Consider the following 18,420-nt stretch of genomic DNA (forward strand, 5'->3'; position numbering starts at 1 on the left):
TATTTGTGTTGCTGGAGCGCCACCATTGTCCTTAACACTACCAAAATACACATGGCCTCGTGAAAACCAACCGAGGCGTGGCAATTGCATAGAATCACGCATTGTGAGGCCGGTCCTCCCAATGTGGCATGTTAAATTACAATAATGCGACCTCATATCGCAGTGGCGCCGTCCCAGGTCAACTCAAGCGACTGCAGCTAACAACAATGACGCACACAAATGCCGTGCTGACGAGACGAGTAGAGTTTCTCATTTATTCAGCTCTCCATTGCAAAAACAAAAATATATCATCGTAAAAGTATTCGACCTTTTGTTGAGGGAGACGTAGAAAATTGAGGGTATAAATGGGCGCATGGTTATGGCTAACTCTGCCACGTTACAAATTACACGGAGCCAACTTACGCTACACATTCGAGTTGCGTTTTAACTGGTTTAAGTTTTGCGAAAGCGCACGTTTAAAATGCTGTTTTCTCACTTACAACCCAACTGTGCCAATACATGACAGAAAGTATGTCGTGTATGTGAAAGTAAAATAACCCACCTTGTGAACTTGAAAACGTCACCGAGCCAAAAACTAAAAATTGAAAGCACAAATGCCGCAACACACGGCCGCACGCGTCTTGGTTCGGACAACTTTATTACGAAAACGATTCTTTTTTTTTAATGTTCACCTCGACCGCCGGGCCGTTGGCGAATGCGTCCGCGGCAAATCTCTTTGGCCGCGTACCGACGGGCGGTGAGAAGTCGGACGTCATTAGCGCCACCACAAATTTCCAGCCCCCCCCCCGCCCCCCCCTCCCACCCCCAAACCAAGGAACGCCCTTCCCGAACGGCAGCAGCTGACCGGCTACCTTCCACCTCCAAGACTTCTCCCTCGCAAACGATCGACTCATCACGCCCCCCGCGCCCGGCTGCACCCCCCGGAGAGCCACGCTTTTCACCGCCAAGCCGCGCGTGCCGTACAGATGACTTCGGGGGGGGGGGCACCCAGAGTGGGGGGCCAAAGGGGTCAAGTCGCCCCAGGGGCCTCGCACACAAACCAGGCCAACGACAATAGGCCTGGTGGTGTTGCCAATGAATAAGGGGGTGGGGGCGAGGGTCTTGGGGACGTGGCATTATCTTCCTCAGGCCTCCAGGGACGACCTCTTGCCAGCTTGGGCACGGGAAGAGAGGGGAGCGGGCAACGTTAAGTTCGCCGCCGTCTTACTTTGGGGCGAGCAAATTGCAAACTTGCGTGGCTCCACGGCCGCGGAAAGACAAGGCTCCGGCAGGACCACTACCTTGGGGGTTCACAGGAATGGATGGAGGGGCAGCACGAAGAGCACACTTATAAAAAGCCGTAGGGGCACACCGCGCTTAAATGAGTAACGGACGCGAAACGTGCGTGGGTATTAACCGTCGAACAGAGTGCTTCTACTCGGTGCAGGGAGGCGTGGAACGAGCCCGCGTGTTATTGGCGTGGAACAGCGTGCAGGACATCTCATTCCGAGGATGCGACAATGCTTTCTAGGCCACACTTTTTCTCAAAAAACCCTCAACATAAAACAGAGCGCCAATCCCGGCTCACGACAGACCGCCTAAACCCCCCTCCTCCTCCTCTTTGGGGTGGTGGTGAAATTGCAGGCAAACGCATACACACACTCTTATTGCCATAAAACGTCGATTGTGCAATTGCAAAAAAACAATTTAACCCGGGTGTATTAATGGCAACACAAAGTGGGAACACTCGCTTTGCAGCCTGGGTGTATATTAAAAAAGCGTGAAAGGTGAAAGCGATTTAGTTTCGAGTGCGACACGACGAGATGACACGCCACACCACGCCGGCGATGGACACGGACGACGCTCCGAGCGGATCGCGACAATGGGAAAATGTAAATCGCGCCGTGGTCAAAGGGTGGAATTTTTTTGAGTCTTAAAAATAAAACGCACAGCGGCTAAAATGGAAATCGCATTGTAGTGCAAGCAATGGGAGATCTTTAAAATACACAACGCGGTTACGATTATTTAGGCTGAAGCGCACGTAGCATGGCAAACCTCCCACCACCCCACAATTCTCTGCGAGTCCTAGCAGCGCCTATACACAGCTGCAGCAGCTCGATCCAGCCACGAGACAAAACCAGCTGACCGGTGACTTTAATCAGATTTCACAGTGACGAAGCCACTCGTCGCCCGTGTACGAGGATGCCGTTATCTTAGGTCGTCACGAGAGCATTTCCCATTCCTCTTGACGGGCCACGCATCTCCCACAACGCACATCTCCACGCAACTCCCATGCGTAGGCTGCAGCGGTCACAGCTGTTGCTCATGAGAAGTTGCCTCCACAGCCGGAGTGGCGGTTGCTGCAGCAGCAGCAGCAGCAGTGTCGCATGAGCCGGCCGCCGCGAGAATATTTCCACTGTAGTTCCCCTCGATCTGAGAAGGGGGTGGGGTGGTGGTGGGGGGGGAGGTCTCTATGCAGCAAGTCGGGCAGGCCGAGGGTACATTTTGGTGAAGAGCGCCCGAAGCACTTCGAAAGGCACCAAAGGGAGGAAAGAGATTAGCGAGCCGGCAGAAATATAACCCGGATTCGGATGCGAAGATCGAGAGATCACGCTCGGAAAACCCTCCCCGCGAAACACGTTCGACACGTTCGACGCGACGCAGCAGGGCGCACGTCGCAAGCTGCCGCTGGCGAGGCCGGGAAACAGCGCCGCCGCTGCTCGTCAGCCGCTCAGGAGGCAGACTCCGAGTGAGGAACGAGAACCAGGAAGCACCCCCACCTCACTTGCTGAAGGCCAAGCGGGGGTGGGGTAAAAGAGCTGCTCCCTCGACCAGAATCAAGTCATTCCAATTCTCTTCCCGTCGGCACTCCCACGCTCGCGCCACTGCGATCCATCCAGCAATCAAGAATGCACAAGACGGTTGCCCACTTCGCCCTCACACCGCTCCCTACCCCCGCCACTCATTATGGGGCCACCCCATACGATGCCGCATCCACTTCTAAAACGAGCACACACCAAAAGGCGTGCGAGATTCTCCACGACTCCGCTCCTGCCCGACCCTCAACTCCACCCCATCTCCCACCGAATTCCCTTCCGCCTCGCATCCCCCCCCCCCCGCCCCTTCACATCCTCCATCAACTCTGCCCTCTCTCCATCTCCTTGTCAGCCTCAATTGCCAATGGAACTCCATGGTTCTGCCCTCCACCCCACCTCCTCTCTCTCAGCAATCGAACTCTCGCACAGACCATCTCTCAACATTCCCCACCGCACCCTCATTATGCGGACTTCTCCTTCCACTCACCAAGTCCCCCGTCCCCTCTCAAGAGTTTGTTTCTGGCCTCTCCCCTCCTCTCATCCTCCTCCCCACTGGGTGCTTAAGTGTCCCTCTGAGTGGAAGCCTCCCGTGCCTTCCCTCTGCCGTGTATTTTTTTATTTACATCAGTTTTATGACGGAGTGCTTTGCAAGTTAAAGTGCTCTACGCATAACAAAGGACGACGATTGTCCATCGTGATGATGAGCGTCGTTGAAATTCAACATTCAGATTTAAAAAAATTGCATCCACAATTGCGGCCTGCGAAGTCTGAGGCGCGACGCATCGCGACGCATCGATAGCTCGTACATAAAAGAGCAGAAAAAGGGAGTGCGTGAAATGGAAATCATCCGATAACAAATGGAAAGAAAACCGAATGCAGATGACGCAACAGCAGCAATGAGCAAGTGAGGGATTTCTAAAAGCCGAGCGTCACCACAAGGAAAGCAGGTAAAGGCGCGGCACTCCAATCTCTCTCGGCCAAGCCACCGCTGGCAGAAGGCCCTCCACTCAAAGGAAGGATTTGGCCTCCCCCCTTCCACGTCAGACGTACGCCGTAGAAAGGGCGGTGGTGGGGGCTCCGCACTTCACACCGCACTGCGAACTGCCGATCGGCTAAACCGCATCACTGAAGGGAAAAGGCGAAAATTCGAGGCTTCTCGATGAGCGCGCTCGGGTGCGGAACAGCCGCTTGCAACGAACGCGACAGCGGGATGGTGGGACAGCGATCGTGATAGCGCCTTGCATTGCAACGTTGATCCCTTCTTCTCGGCTTTAGCAGCGCAACGCAAAACGACGGACAGCGTGGCTGTGGAAAGCATGTGTGGTGGTGGTGGTGGTGATGGAGGGGTTTAGCCCTGCTCACGGTGATTTTCATCACGGATTGCAAAAGGGGTGGGAGGATCCTGTTCCACGCGCTTTTGACCAGTGCTTTGAAAAGTGCCACACTCTGACAAACACAAGGCAACAGAGTACAAAGAACAATTGGCCTGGAAAAAAATATATATCTTTTTTTTTTAAAGGTACTCAACCGCAGGAATACAATAATGATCAAACGGCTTCGAAGAAAGGCAGGACTGGAGCAGACATTACCGGGGCAGAGACAGTGCACTGAAATCAGACCACATCACCCGTATCAAAGCTGCAGAAGGGATTCTCGGTGGCGTCAACAGCAAGGCGAGGCGGTTCATCGAGCAGGGCAACTGTGTTGCTTGCACGGGGAAAGTAACGGGAGGAAAATACTCCTGAACCCAAAGCAATAAACGGTCAAATAAAACGTCGAAGTTTTTTTGTTTGCTTGTTTTGCATGTACGGAGCAAAGTCGGATCCTTCGAGCCGAATCGATGTCATTGTCTCAGGATGAAAAGTGGCTGCGGCCCGGCTGACCCTCAGCCACACGGGAGAGAGAGATGTCCAATCCGCGCGAGTCCCAGTGGTGCCGTCCTCCGAGATGGCATCGTTGGCCACAGGCAACCAAATCAGCTGCCGGAGCTCGCTCAGGTCGGGCAGTCCCGCACTTGCCAGATGATCACGTGGCTCAGATCCTTGATCAGCGACGGTTTGATCGGAGCCACGTCGTCCGCTTCTTCTCCATCGCCTGCGTTCACAACGTACGTTTCAAAATCACCTTATCTTATCTAGATTCGTATAGTGCATTTTCCAAGGCTCTTTGCAATGATTATAAAAATTGTACGCGCCACGATAACGGTTTGAGCTGAAGAATGGTTATTATTACAAGTGGTGGTGTAGCTTTAGTGCCAGCAGAACAGGCGTTAAGGAAGGGTTGGGGTAGGCCTGGTCGTTGCTGGGGGAGGGGGGGGGGGGATGGGGGGAGGGCGACAGAAAGATGGCGGGCGGAAAAGTAACGAGGCATTGCATCGGGAAGACAAAGGGGTCGGGGTTAGGGGGCGGGAGTCAGGCGGGCAAGTCCTCCGCATCATCATCGTTGCCACCATCATCATCATTACTTCTGTTGTCGCCATCATCACGACTCTGACGCCTGCTTTATATTTGGAGTTTGCATGTTCTCCCTGCGGCCGCGTGGATTTTTCTCCGGGTCCTCCGGTTTTCCCTTCCACATTTAGCATCAACGTGCGCTTAGAGTATTTGCCTGTCGTGCGCTTAGAGTATTTGCCATCGTGCGTTTAGAGTATTTGCCTGTCGTGCGTTTAGAGTATTTGCCTGTTATAAATGTCCACGTTATAAGCCACTTGGTCAAGCTATCATTTGTGGCCTGGTCGCTTCTGACAGAGCTACATAGCTCAGTGGGCCTTACCTGGTAAAATAAAAAGGTTTCGTTTATAGTTTACATTTATAATCTTAAACGAACGTAGGTGGTTGATTAGCCAGATGATTGCGTCACAAGCAGCGGAGTGCAACGCCGCGGATGTGTGCACGTCCAGGACATTGAACTTACTTCGCGCCGTACCTAGACAACTGTGCTAAAAAAGGATGCCTCTTTTATATTCGTGAATCGGCGGCGGCGGCTGCTGCTGTCAAGGACAGCGTAGCGCAGGTGGCAAGGTGACCCTGGGAGGGATGTCGCTTCCACTCATCCGGGTGTGTGCCAACGCCGAGCTGCACGTCGCGGGGAATGACAAGGCTCTCCCCGCCCCCCCGTACCAATGCGGAAGTCGATGTAGCCCTCGCCGCCGCTCACGACCAGCATGTACTTGGGCTTGCCCCGCACACCGCCTTGGGGCTCGGTGGGCCGCGCCGGCATCTCGCTGGCGTCCGCGTTGCAGCCTGTCACGCAGAATCGGTAAACGGAAATCTTCCATTTTAACAACCGGAGGAATCCGATGAGCTGTGAAGCTCTTTTTCCACACAGATGTCCAATAGGGGCCGGGTCGGAACGTTGCAACAACCAACAATACAAAAAAAAACGATAGCAGTGCAAAGTATAGGAAAGGTAAACAAGTCACTTTATTTAAATATAGAAAAAAAAAACTAAACTCATTTTCATTTGACAAGGTAAAGCCAAATGAGCTATTAGCTTCTCTTTCAGAAGCGACCTGGCCACAAATGCTAGCTCAGTTAAGTGGCTTGTCACGTGGAAATTTAAAACAGAAAAATATTCCAAATAATCCAAATGCACAGAATACACAAGCCATAAATGCGCACGGCCCTCTGTGGAGGTTGGTGAGAATGGGTAGTTGGTGACTAGGTTTTTCAGGGCTTACCATATGAAGACGGTTTTCATCACAAATAGGATAGGGTTTAAGTATGCATATTCTCTGCATGCTCGATACCATGCCACTGATAAAACAGAAGCAAACGGAGCACTATTAAAAATGACAAGTCAATACATTTCTGGATGGCTGGATGAAGGCCTCCCCCCGCACCGTGATGGTAATGAAGTTTTATTGGACCATGCTTCACCACGCTGGTCAGTGCGGGGTTGGGGTGGGGGGTGAGGGGCTGCACAAGGGTCGGTTCGAAGGTCACTCGGCACGCCGATGTGCGCCGTAGCTAGGAATCAAAAATCAAATCGCTGGGTTCACAGCACAGCGAACAAACCACTTGTCCGCCACGCGACTCGACACAAAACCCCCCACTGGGCACGGTCCCACCTACCTGGCACGGCGAGGAAGAACTTGACGGCGTCCCTGTGGCCGTGGAAGCAGAGCTGCGCATCGGCCATCGAGCAGTAGGGGATGAAGGTGGCGGGCGTCACCTTGTCTCCCGTCTCGTCCCCGTAGACGCGCACCACCCCGCCGGGCCGCGCCAGGCCCGGCCCGCCGCTGCCTCCTCCCCCCAGGCGGCTGGCTGCAAATATGACACGTGGCCGATCAGCGGAGGGCAGCACGCGCACCACCGCACGCTCATTCCGCCGACTTGCTCCGCGGTTGCACTCGGTTGGACTTCATTGCGTTCGCTGCCAACCCCCTTCCCGGTGCCTGCCCGCGCCTGCCCTCTCCACGCCAGCGACTACCGCCTCCCCCTCCAACCATGGCACCAAGAGGAGCCGAGTGAAGAGGCCGCGCCGCTGTTCTTTGCCCCCTCTCGCTGGAACTCCCGCACACCGCTCCGAAACATCGGCACCCCTCGCCGCCTCCGTTCCAGTTCAAACTCAGGACCCAGCTGTTCTCCACCGCCGATGGTGAATCGTAACCTACCCCTTACTACCTCCCCTCGCGGCCACGAATTGTGGCCATCTACACCGCTGAGACGTCGATAGAACTTTTTGCGTGCCATACGTAGCCAGCCGTGCTAGTCGGAGGTGCGGGGGGAAGGACAAGAAACTGAACGCACCCGTGTTTTGAGAAACGCCGATCTAGCCATTGACCATCGCAGCCCTTGAGAGGCGACGTGCAACTTCACAACACAGCCGTGTTCATCGATGTAAATGATGACACTGCTGCTGCTACTGCTATCCCCATTGTCTGGGACTCCCCTGCAGTCAACTGCATTGTCGAGATCCTTGTTCTGTTTAAGTGCAGGCTCAAGACTTTCCTCTTCTAAACTGAACTATATATTTTTTATTTTACCAGATAAGGCCCCACTGAGCTATATAGCTCTTTTTCAGAAGTGACCTGGTCACAAATGATAGCTCAACATAGTGGCTTATCACGTAGAAATATATAGAAGCCAAATACTCGAAACACACGTTTCGAAATGTGAAAGAAAAACCCGGAGAACCCAGAAATAAAATAACGGGACCACGGGGGGGAGAGACACACTCAAACTACAAATATACAGGCTTCGTCAGGGTCGGGATCTAACCCACGACGACCTACTGCATACCAGGAAAAGTAGTTAACATCTCCCCATCACCGTCTCTGGAGTATCTTCACACGCACTTGGACTATAATGCCACAATAATCCCCCTTCTGGCCTGAACAATGTTCCCCCAATTCCCCTCTTCTAATGAAAAAAAAAACCGGCAAGTTCTTACAGACGGGCATATTTCCCATATTTGTAAGCGAGTACATTTATAAACGTGCAACTCTCATAACCTAGGTTATTACGAGTGCTCAATATTCATACGCTGTAAGCTACAAAGACAAGCTAAGACCTAAAAATGCATGCGTGTTCACAAGCTGATGCGCCACACCCAGGTCCTATTCACATGCAGTCGTATTGCCGTGTCACTTCAAAACCTTGCCTGCAGAGGCAAGAGGTGGCTCGTGGAGAGAATGGCAGCAGCAGGCATTCATTTCAGTCAGGTCTGCCTGGGTCGAGGCACCCAGGCACACCACATCCAGTAATGCATCTCGCTCTGGCTTTGAGCCTACTACCAACCAGTAACGCGCCTGGTCCAGTTCAGTCTACGAGCGACCGAGAAAATAATGGGTAAGACATGAAGCCCTGGATGTGAGAATTAGCGTAGGGAAGGGCGGCCGTGTTACTTACCGCACCAAGCCGGGCCACCCAGGCCCAATGCCTTCTGCCGAGACGCTGCGGTGCCACACGCAGAGGAAGAGGAAACAAACAGGGGCAGAGGGAAGAGAGCAAGAGGGGAACCGACGGGACGGGGACGCGAGGAAGAGGAGGAAGAGGAGGTGGAGGTGAGGGGGCGGGGAGGTGAGAAATGTATAATATTCATTCCAGCAAGTGAAGATGGTTCGCAGGAACCAGAACGATTAGAAATACAGGAGGAAAATACATTGATAAATAAAATTAAGCGAGGATTAAAACGAAGGGGATTGCATGGGCAGTTCTTGCAGGAGCCGTTCGGGGTGGGGCGGGGGTGTAATGCACAGCCACGGGTTAATTGAAAACAAAAGAGAATCGTGGTGCGCGAACGCAAAACAAAAACGCGGCGTTGAAGCAAAATGGATGACTTGCGAGGAAGCGACAGGAAACAACAAAAACGGGGCGGGCGAGAGAGAGGAGGGCGATTGAAATTACACGGAGCATCGTAACGGTGCCCCTACCACCGTCGTCATGCAACCCAGTACACATTCACGTGGCACGTGACACACTTCAACCCAGTACACATTCACGTGGCACGTGACACACTTCAACCCAGTACACATTCACGTGGCACGTGATACACTTCAACCCAGTACACATTCACGTGGCACGTGACACACTTCAACCCAGTACACTCACCCAGTACACATTCACGTGGCACGTGACACACTTCAACCCAGTACACTCACGTGGCACGTGACACACTTCAACCCAGTACACTCACGTGGCACGTGATACACTTCAACCCAGTACACTCACGTGGCACGTGATACACTTCAACCCAGTACACATTCACGTGGCACGTGACACACTTCAACCCAGTACACTCACCCAGTACACATTCACGTGGCACGTGACACACTTCAACCCAGTACACTCACGTGGCACGTGACACACTTCAACCCAGTACACTCACGTGGCACGTGATACACTTCAACCCAGTACACTCACGTGGCACGTGATACACTTCAACCCAGTACACTCACCCAGTACACTCACGTGGCACGTGATACACTTCAACCCAGTACACATTCACGTGGCACGTGATACACTTCAACCCAGTACACATTCACGTGGCACGTGATACACTTCAACCCAGTACACTCACCCAGTACACTTCAACCCAGTACACATTCACGTGGCACGTGATACACTTCAACCCAGTACACATTCACGTGGCACGTGATACACTTCAACCCAGTACACATTCACGTGGCACGTGATACACTTCAACCCAGTACACTCACCCAGTACACTCACGTGGCACGTGATACACTTCAACCCAGTACACATTCACGTGGCACGTGATACACTTCAACCCAGTACACATTCACGTGGCACGTGATACACTTCAACCCAGTACACTCACCCAGTACACTTCAACCCAGTACACATTCACGTGGCACGTGATACACTTCAACCCAGTACACATTCACGTGGCACGTGATACACTTCAACCCAGTACACTCACCCAGTACACTTCAACCCAGTACACATTCACGTGGCACGTGATACACTTCAACCCAGTACACATTCACGTGGCACGTGATACACTTCAACCCAGTACACTCACGTGGCACGTGATACACTTCAACCCAGTACACTCACGTGGCACGTGATACACTTCAACCCAGTACACTCACGTGGCACGTGATACACTTCAACCCAGTACACATTCAGGTGGCACGTGATACACTTCAACCCAGTACACATTCACGTGGCACGTGATACACTTCAACCCAGTACACATTCACGTGGCACTTGATACACTTCAACCCAGTACACTCACGTGGCACGTGATACACTTCAACCCAGTACACTCACGTGGCACGTGATACACTTCAACCCAGTACACTCACGTGGCACGTGATACACTTCAACCCAGTACACTCACGTGGCACGTGATACACTTCAACCCAGTACACATTCAGGTGGCACGTGATACACTTCAACCCAGTACACATTCACGTGGCACGTGATACACTTCAACCCAGTACACTCACCCAGTACACATTCACGTGGCACGTGATACACTTCAACCCAGTACACTCACGTGGCACGTGATACACTTCAACTCAGTACACTCACCCAAGTACACTTCAACCCAGTACACATTCACGTGGCACGTGATACACTTCAACCCAGTACACATTCACGTGGCACGTGATACACTTCAACCCAGTACACATTCACGTGGCACGTGATACACTTCAACCCAGTATACTTCAACCCAGTACACTCACGTGGCACGTGATACACTTCAACCCAGTACACTCACCCAGTACACTCACCCAGAACACATTCACGTGGCACGTGATACACTTCAACCCAGTACACTCACCCAGTACACTCACCCAGTACACTGCAACTCGGTACACTTACGTGGCACGCAATACACTTTTACACCAACTCGTAATTTTTACCGCAAGTATATAAAACTTGACCGACTGCATGAGTAACGCAGCAACAAGTAACCAGCTAAGTTTCCCGTCCGCTCGGTGCATGCAACCGACGCTGCGACAATTTACTTCATCTGTTATTTTAATCGTCACTGTAAAAAAAAATATATAGCAAGTCATTACCTGTACCCTCATCCATGGAATTATGTTAAGTTAACTTTTTCGAAATTGATAACGATAATGCTGCTTCTTAACCAGAAAGCCTCATCGAGTCTCAGGATATTTCAGAGCAGGGAGATGTTTTGGCAAATCCATCAATGATAATTTGGCTTAATGTGGGAATAAACTGGAGAAAACGCACCAGGCATGGGAGAGGTGACAAAGCACTGCCATCTCCTGGCCACAAAACAGATCCCCCGTAAAGCCTTCACCGACTGCAGGGACAAGGGCTTTGATAAAGGTTTCTTGAGTTAGATCGCATAAATATAAATGCGTCGTTAATATTCATGCAATCTAACCCAAAAAAAACTTGAATAATGGATAATATTGGTCGCGAAAGCCGGCGTATTAAAGGGACAAGTGCTGTTAGCGAGCACCTATGAAGGCCGCCACGGCACATTGAGGGGGTGGGTGGCCAGCACCACACCTGGCCTTCTCTTGTCTCCCCCAGTGGCGATGTTTACACACACCACACCAGGTAGTCATTTGAGGCCGAATCGACCTAGGGGAGGCCCAGGAACGGTTCAGATAATTGTCATTGGTGTTGGCGGCCGTGAGTGGGAATCGAATTCATGTCGCCGGGTTCGTAGCGCAGCGTGCTCACCACGGCGCCACCGCTCCCTGGCCACACCTCACAGCCCCACTCCAACAGCACCTGGGCAGCCTCAGGCCCTGGGTCACCCATCCAGGTGCTAACCAGGCTCAGTCATGCTCGTCTTCTGAGATCCGATGAGAACACAGGAGTGGTTTCGGTTGTGGGCACGTTAACCCTTTCACGTCTGCAAGTTGTAGGGTGGGTGTCCCGTTCACCGCCGAATCCCGGAACGGGAAAGCGGCTGGGTACTAATTTTATTTGGAGAGGCGTGGCGCCGCGGAGAACTGTAGCGACACGACCGCATGGCCTTTTGCTTCCGGTTCCATTCCGATGACGTAAACATACGTATGCGTATGTCGTCGGAACGGGATCGAAAGTAAAATTGGAAAAGGAGCCTAGGTTTACAACTCGGTGTAGCGAGACCGGGACTCGATGGCACGATCCCTGGCAATCACCGCGTGCCACCGTTTGTGCTCTACGACGGTGACGGTGGCCACGAATGTGGCAAGGGGGGGGGGGGGGGGTGGGCGCTGCTCACACTCGGAGAGCGGGATGGAGATGATGACGCCGTTGCCCGTGCCCACCCACAGCCGGGTGCAGGAAATGAGCAGCGACGTGATGCGGATGAAGGAGAACCCCAGCGATCCGGTGCCTGGAGCACGCGCACACACACACACACGAGCACGCGCGCGCACATGGGCACTCGCACGAACACTCACTCGCACGGGCACTCGCACTTACACGGGCACTCCAACGAGCTCTCAACTCAACTGTAAACGCAGCTGCACGCGTACAATTCTGATTCTGAAAGATTCTTGCTGGCCGGAGAGACGCGGTGCGTGCGTCAGGAGCTGGGCGACGCAGCACGCACCAGCCCCCTACGGAGGTGTGCCGCACCGCGCCGTGAATGCGCGGCGTACCCAGCATCTTGCTGACGTAGGGCTCAATGTCGATGTCTTGCAGGTGCTGGTGCGTGTGCGCGTGGTACAGCCGCAGCGTGGAGTCCAGGCGGATGGACACCCACACGCCGTCGCCCACCCACGCCAGCTGTCGCACCTGGCTTTCCTTGCGCGGGTGGGCGTCAAAAGATTTCTGCAAACAAATGGGCAACGCACGTGGAGGGGGGGGGGGGGGGGTGGGTGGGAAAAAAAACATCGCCGTTTAGCCCCGAAGACCACCAGCGAGCCGGTCCTCTTCCCGTCTAACTCTGTCTTCTCTACGCCTCTCTGCCTGTCCTTGCATATTCAAACAAATATTCTTATACAGTATATACGGATACCCTCCCTTGTTCCACGTGATCAGGTGGTCGGCAATCTGCGGCTCGTTAGGGACTGTGCTTCGTGACAATTATTTACTAAGCACCGCCGTCTCGTATTCGCCGCAGCACACTGCGGCTCTTGAAATATTTCGCTTTTTACCGAATTCGAAAAAAATGGCTCCGCTTCTTACTTTGGTTTTGCCGACCACTGCACACGATGAGCATGTCCCACTGTTCTGTAGAATGCTTTGAGATAGCAGTTGTGTATAATCTCGATGAATCCATTTTGTGATGTAACGCCAGACTAGTACGGAAACATCGAAAGGTGGCGGAGACCTGCGGGCACCCTTGGGCAGTCTTCGTCTCAACAGTTGTGGGCGTGAAATTTTAAGCCGAATTGACCTGGGGGAGTTCCAAATTATTGAATGTGACCAGAAATCAAATCTACTCTGAGGATCTTCGAACAATGCTTTAACCACAACCAAAAACAACTGTTCATGATTGATGATCTGCTTTGCATGAGGATGCAAGCAATACTATTTAAACAATTTTTTTATTTTGCCAGGTAAGACTCACTGAGCTATGTAGCTCTTTTTCAGAATCGACCTGGCCACAAATGACACCTCAACGAAGTGGCTTATCACGTGCAAATCTATAGCAGCCACATACACAAAATGCATGCCGATTCTAAATGTGGAGGGAAAAACCACACAACGATGGGGGGAGAGTAATGCAAACTCCAAATATACAGCAGGCATCAGGGTCGGGATCAAACCCACGACCTCCTGTATATCAGGCGAGGCAGTCAACATCTCGCCACTGCGGCGCCCCCAATAAACAAGTCGGTACCAATTTACTTAAACACCAACGCAAACCCGACCTACCCAAAGTGGTGGTATCGGTGGTACAATTCTATTCTGGAATATACATATATATTTTACAACTCTGATGAGCGAAGCGCGTCTCTCGTGGCCGCACGTGTGACGTGCCCCAATAACGTACGACACACACGAGCCAAAAACAACTGATTTGTTCAAACCAAAACACGATGCACGGATCGTAAGAATCGATGCATGGTCGTCATCATCATTGTCATTGTGATCTTGCATTCTTTACACCGCAATTCTCACGTGGCACGTCTTGAAGTGCCGCAGCAAAGGTGCGTTTGAGTTTAATCACCGAGTAAGAAAGCGATTGCAGACCAAACACAGTGTTCCAGGAAGAACGCAGTAATGTAATGTAACGTAAATAGTCATTTAAGAAACGCTAAATCAAGCTAAGAGCATCTCAAATGCGCTTTGCAGTCTCGTCATGCTGTGTTCATTAAATACATTCAAGGTCTCTCTTCAAGTGCTTGAGTTGGCCGGGTGGAAAATTCGGGTAGAGATTTTCCCACATTCTCAAAAGCGCGGTCACCAGGCGTCTCTAGGCGGGGTTCGTGTAACAACGGCGACATCACCGCGAGCAGCAGACCTGAGGTGCCGTCGTTTCCAATCGTTGGCGACAGGCGCGCATAGCTTCGACATTTAACGGTGGTGCCATACCGTGTAGGCACTTCTATACGGTCAGACAGAGCCTGTACTTTACACGCTGTGGAACCGGAAGCCAATGAAGGTCTTCACGCACGAGCTTCCAGACTCCACGATCATGTCCGTCAGAGCAGACAACACTCGCGTCAAAACGAGAGAACGCGATCGAACTGCTACAGAGTTGCGCGCCGACTAAGAAAATCACTCCCCCCACCCCCCCCCAGCCACCCCGAGAGGACCGCCCTCTAACCTCGATGCGCAACGTCTTGGGCTGGATTATGTGGATCTTGTTGCGGTATCCACACCACACGGTGTCATGCACCACCGCCATGCAGCGGATAGAGAAGTGGGGCCGCCCAAGGTCCAGCAGGTGGTAGTTGCTCAGGTCCCACTGGCCGTCTGGCGACAAAAAGACAAAGACCCCCCACCCACCATGTAACCTTAACAGACTGTTGGGGCAAGTGCTGTTTGCGAGTAGCACCTGTGAAGGCCGGAACGGCACCACGCCCGACCGCCTTCGTCTCCCCAGTGGCAATGTTTACTGCACACTGCACCAGGTACTCATTTGAGGCCGAGTCGACATAGGGGAGTCCAGGACCGGTTCAGATAATCAGATAATCGTCACTGGTGTTGGCAGTGAGAATCAAACTCGGGTCGCCAGGTTCATAGTGCGGCGCGCGCTAACCGCTACACGACCGCTCCCCGCACAAAGACGAACACACACACAGATCCCCCGTGTGGCCTTTCACAGGTGTCACTGGTGTTGGCCGTAAGCGGGAATCGAACCCGGATCACCGGGTTCGTAGCACAGAGCGCTAGCCATTACGCTCCTGTCTGTGACAACGTGCCAATGTGCAGAAAAAAGAAGTTTTTAATCAGCCGCAACTTAAAGATCATGGACGGTGACAAAGACACATTTTGATTTAAAGCTTTCGTGAGTGCAGTAATTCATATTCTTAGCTCTTTCGGTAAAGTCACGTTTTATGTGTATTTTATTGTTTCCCTTCAACGTGACTTTACCGAAAAAGCTAAGAATAAGGTGACAAAGACAATTTAAACAAAAGTTGAACAGCGCATAAAGTTGCGTGAAGAGGTGCATGCTTGGAAAAAATATTGCAAGGCAGGAAGGGGAACACAGGGATAGGAGAACACGCGCAGGTGAGAAACGTCACCTTAACACAGTTCGGAGAAGCAAGTGGGATGGGGTAGGACACGTCACTCGAGAGGATGACACCCACTGGTCGAGTCTCACGGTGGAGCGGTAGACAAATGGAGGGAACGCGCCCGGGATGATGTTCAGTGCAGAGATGGGAGCGGTGAAATTCAGCTTGTGTGCAGGCGCTAAATGGATTGTTGAGTCACAAGACCATGATTTATCATGATTTATCATGGTCTTGTGGATTTATAATGGCTGATTGTGATGAGGATGGCGATCAATTTAGAGCAGTGTTCTTCATTGCAAGGCCCACGGGCCACTGACGGCCCCTGACGTACGGCCCCCCACAACACACAAATGTGAACACACCTCATCATCGTGCTGCTGTCAGACCCCAATGATATTAAAACGTGTGGCGGCCCTCACCAGCCAAAGTCGCCCCCCTCTAAAAATCAGTGAAGAACACCGATCTAAAGTTTCAGTTTACCCCTTGTATACTAAACTTGTATTCAGGTTCTTCAGTCCCCCACCCACACATACAACTCGAGGGATTCACCGACCGCACTGGGACAGAGGGACACGAAAAACAAAACTGCGGTGTCTCTGTGAGGTTTCCCTCTACGGATGAAGAGAACGAACGAGGAACTGTAGGAAGGAGGCACCTTCTGCTCGGTGGAAAATAGCCATCGTCCCATCCGCCAGGGCGACCAGGACCCTGCCTTTGATGTGCCTGGAAAACAATGCGGAAACACCGTCAAGGGATTTGGACTCATGGGAGCAAGCCGTAGGCTTCTATAAGCAAGTGTTTTCCATGCCGCAAATCGTACTTTTTTTTATTGACACCCTGGACTAAAAATAGTAGCAGCCACCTCAATAACAGCTCCGTTGCTCTAATGTATTTTTGTCGTTGTTGTGAATTCACATTTAGCGCTCTAGGCTTTTAAGCTCTCAAAAATTTATATTTATATTCCAAATACGGCATTAGCCGAGCAGTGTAAACCAACAACAAACTAAGCACAGGATTCTCCATGTAAAATGTGGGTAACTTTTCATACACTCAATCGTTTCAAGAAAAATAGTTTAGTTCAAGTGCCACGAAAGAGTTTGTGGTTCCAGCTCGTGTCCGGCATCGCGTCAGGTGACCCACGGGTCACGCACACAACCGGTCGGAGCCAATTCGTTTATACAGCTTGCCGTTCGGGCGCGGGTCGGACGTGACGTGGACGTTACGCGGACGTTGACGCGATGAACGTGGACCTGACCGGCATGTGAAAACAACATCGGCTCCGACCCGCTTGTTGGGTCACATGCGCTTAATTACCCGACCGGATGCAGCAGTCGTTCACAACCATCCTTGACATGCCACACAGCAGCCCCATAGATATTGACATTGGAAAAGCCACTCTGTCTGAAAGCAACACGACCTTGTAACACAAAAGGTCTCGAACTGTCACAGCCTCAAGTCGGTTCTCTGCTGTCACCCCCTCGGTGTGGAACTCTCTAATCCCTTTGCATAACTGCAACATCAAATGCACTCTGACTTTTCCGAAACATTTAAAATAATATGTTTGGTCAGTCTTTCGAGCAGCCTCGAGCTTGGGGCTCCGCGCCTCCGAATTGTTGACTTGTATCGAAAATTTGGCGCGTTATAAAATGTCATCATTATTATTAAAAGGGTACAAAACATTTGAGAACCGACCGCGAGCATTCTTACACGATGCACAGCACGGAGTCTTTGAGCTTGATGGAGTGCAGACACTTCCTCCACTGAGCCACGGAGGAGTGCACGTACAGGCTGCAACACAAAGGGGAGAGAGAGTCGCTTCGGAGGTGCGCGCGTAACGTCGCAACGGCAACCGCACTAAAAGAAGAACAGCCGGGTGCACAACCCTCTCCAAATTTACAAACGCCGCGCAAATTTCTGTCCGGCAAAACCATTGCACGGCATCTGAGTGAGCGCCGACTTTGCCAGCATTCCTGGTAAAAAGTCAATCACCTTCGGCTGTGTAAATCTGATCCGGAAAGACAGAACGTCGATTGACTCGAGATATTTTTTTTTTTACGTGGAGGTAATAGAATGAAAGCCGATTTATTTAATATCACAACTGCCGTTCATCTCTTAACAGCGCGTTTTACTTTGACGCAAATCCTGTCCCGTATATCGTGACCCCCTTCCCCCGAAAATCCTGACAATTAATCGAATCTCTCGAACGGTCAAATCGGTCCGAGTCTTGTTTCATCTTCCAGTTAACCGACATAGGGCGAGCGCGTTAATTGGCGGCAGGTCATCGTCACGGGCGATGAGGAAGGACTTGAACTGCTGCCGCTGTAATACGATAAAATCGGACACCCCACAAAATCACCGATCAGAGATTGGCCCATATATGGAGGGAAGTAGGCGTGGTGTTACCGGAAGGGACGTGTCTTTGCCCAAATATGGCTACTGTGGCTGGTGAATCGAGGTTAATTGTATCGATTCCGCTCAGTCGATCCAGCAGTCGCTCAGAGTTGATCCGGCAGCCACCTTGAAAACGTCCATTCATTGGCAATGTAT

General features: G+C 51.9%; 1 protein-coding gene and 1 long non-coding RNA gene across 6 annotated transcripts in view; one reads left to right on the forward strand and one right to left on the reverse strand.

Moving 5' to 3' along the window:
* Positions 1-228: 228 nt before the first annotated feature.
* Positions 229-18,420, reverse strand: part of LOC116949761 (C-Jun-amino-terminal kinase-interacting protein 4-like) — a 96,213-nt gene continuing 78,021 nt past the window's right edge. For 4 of the 5 annotated variants that reach the window (XM_076072290.1, XM_032967408.2, XM_032967410.2 and 1 more), the window contains 9 exons: positions 17,581-17,661; positions 16,529-16,596; positions 14,961-15,109; positions 12,844-13,015; positions 12,462-12,575; positions 8,648-8,692; positions 6,869-7,060; positions 5,915-6,037; positions 229-4,889 (listed from right to left, as the gene is read on the reverse strand). In XM_076072290.1, the coding sequence (XP_075928405.1) occupies positions 4,789-4,889; positions 5,915-6,037; positions 6,869-7,060; positions 8,648-8,692; positions 12,462-12,575; positions 12,844-13,015; positions 14,961-15,109; positions 16,529-16,596; positions 17,581-17,661 (1,045 nt within the window). In that variant the 3' untranslated portion in view covers positions 229-4,788. The remainder of the gene's footprint in view (positions 4,890-5,914; positions 6,038-6,868; positions 7,061-8,647; positions 8,693-12,461; positions 12,576-12,843; positions 13,016-14,960; positions 15,110-16,528; positions 16,597-17,580; positions 17,662-18,420) is intronic. The other variant, XM_032967409.2, reaches the window with a different exon arrangement.
* LOC142930165 (uncharacterized) lies at positions 10,581-10,883 on the forward strand. Its single transcript, XR_012946224.1, has 3 exons — positions 10,581-10,604; positions 10,642-10,802; positions 10,856-10,883. It is a non-coding gene; the product is annotated as an uncharacterized LOC142930165 (long non-coding RNA).

The sequence above is a fragment of the Petromyzon marinus genome, chromosome 37, assembly GCF_048934315.1.
Source record: "Petromyzon marinus isolate PM22_M1 ecotype Great Lakes invasive population chromosome 37, UKy_Petmar_22M1.pri1.0, whole genome shotgun sequence".
Taxonomy (NCBI): domain Eukaryota; kingdom Metazoa; phylum Chordata; class Hyperoartia; order Petromyzontiformes; family Petromyzontidae; genus Petromyzon; species Petromyzon marinus.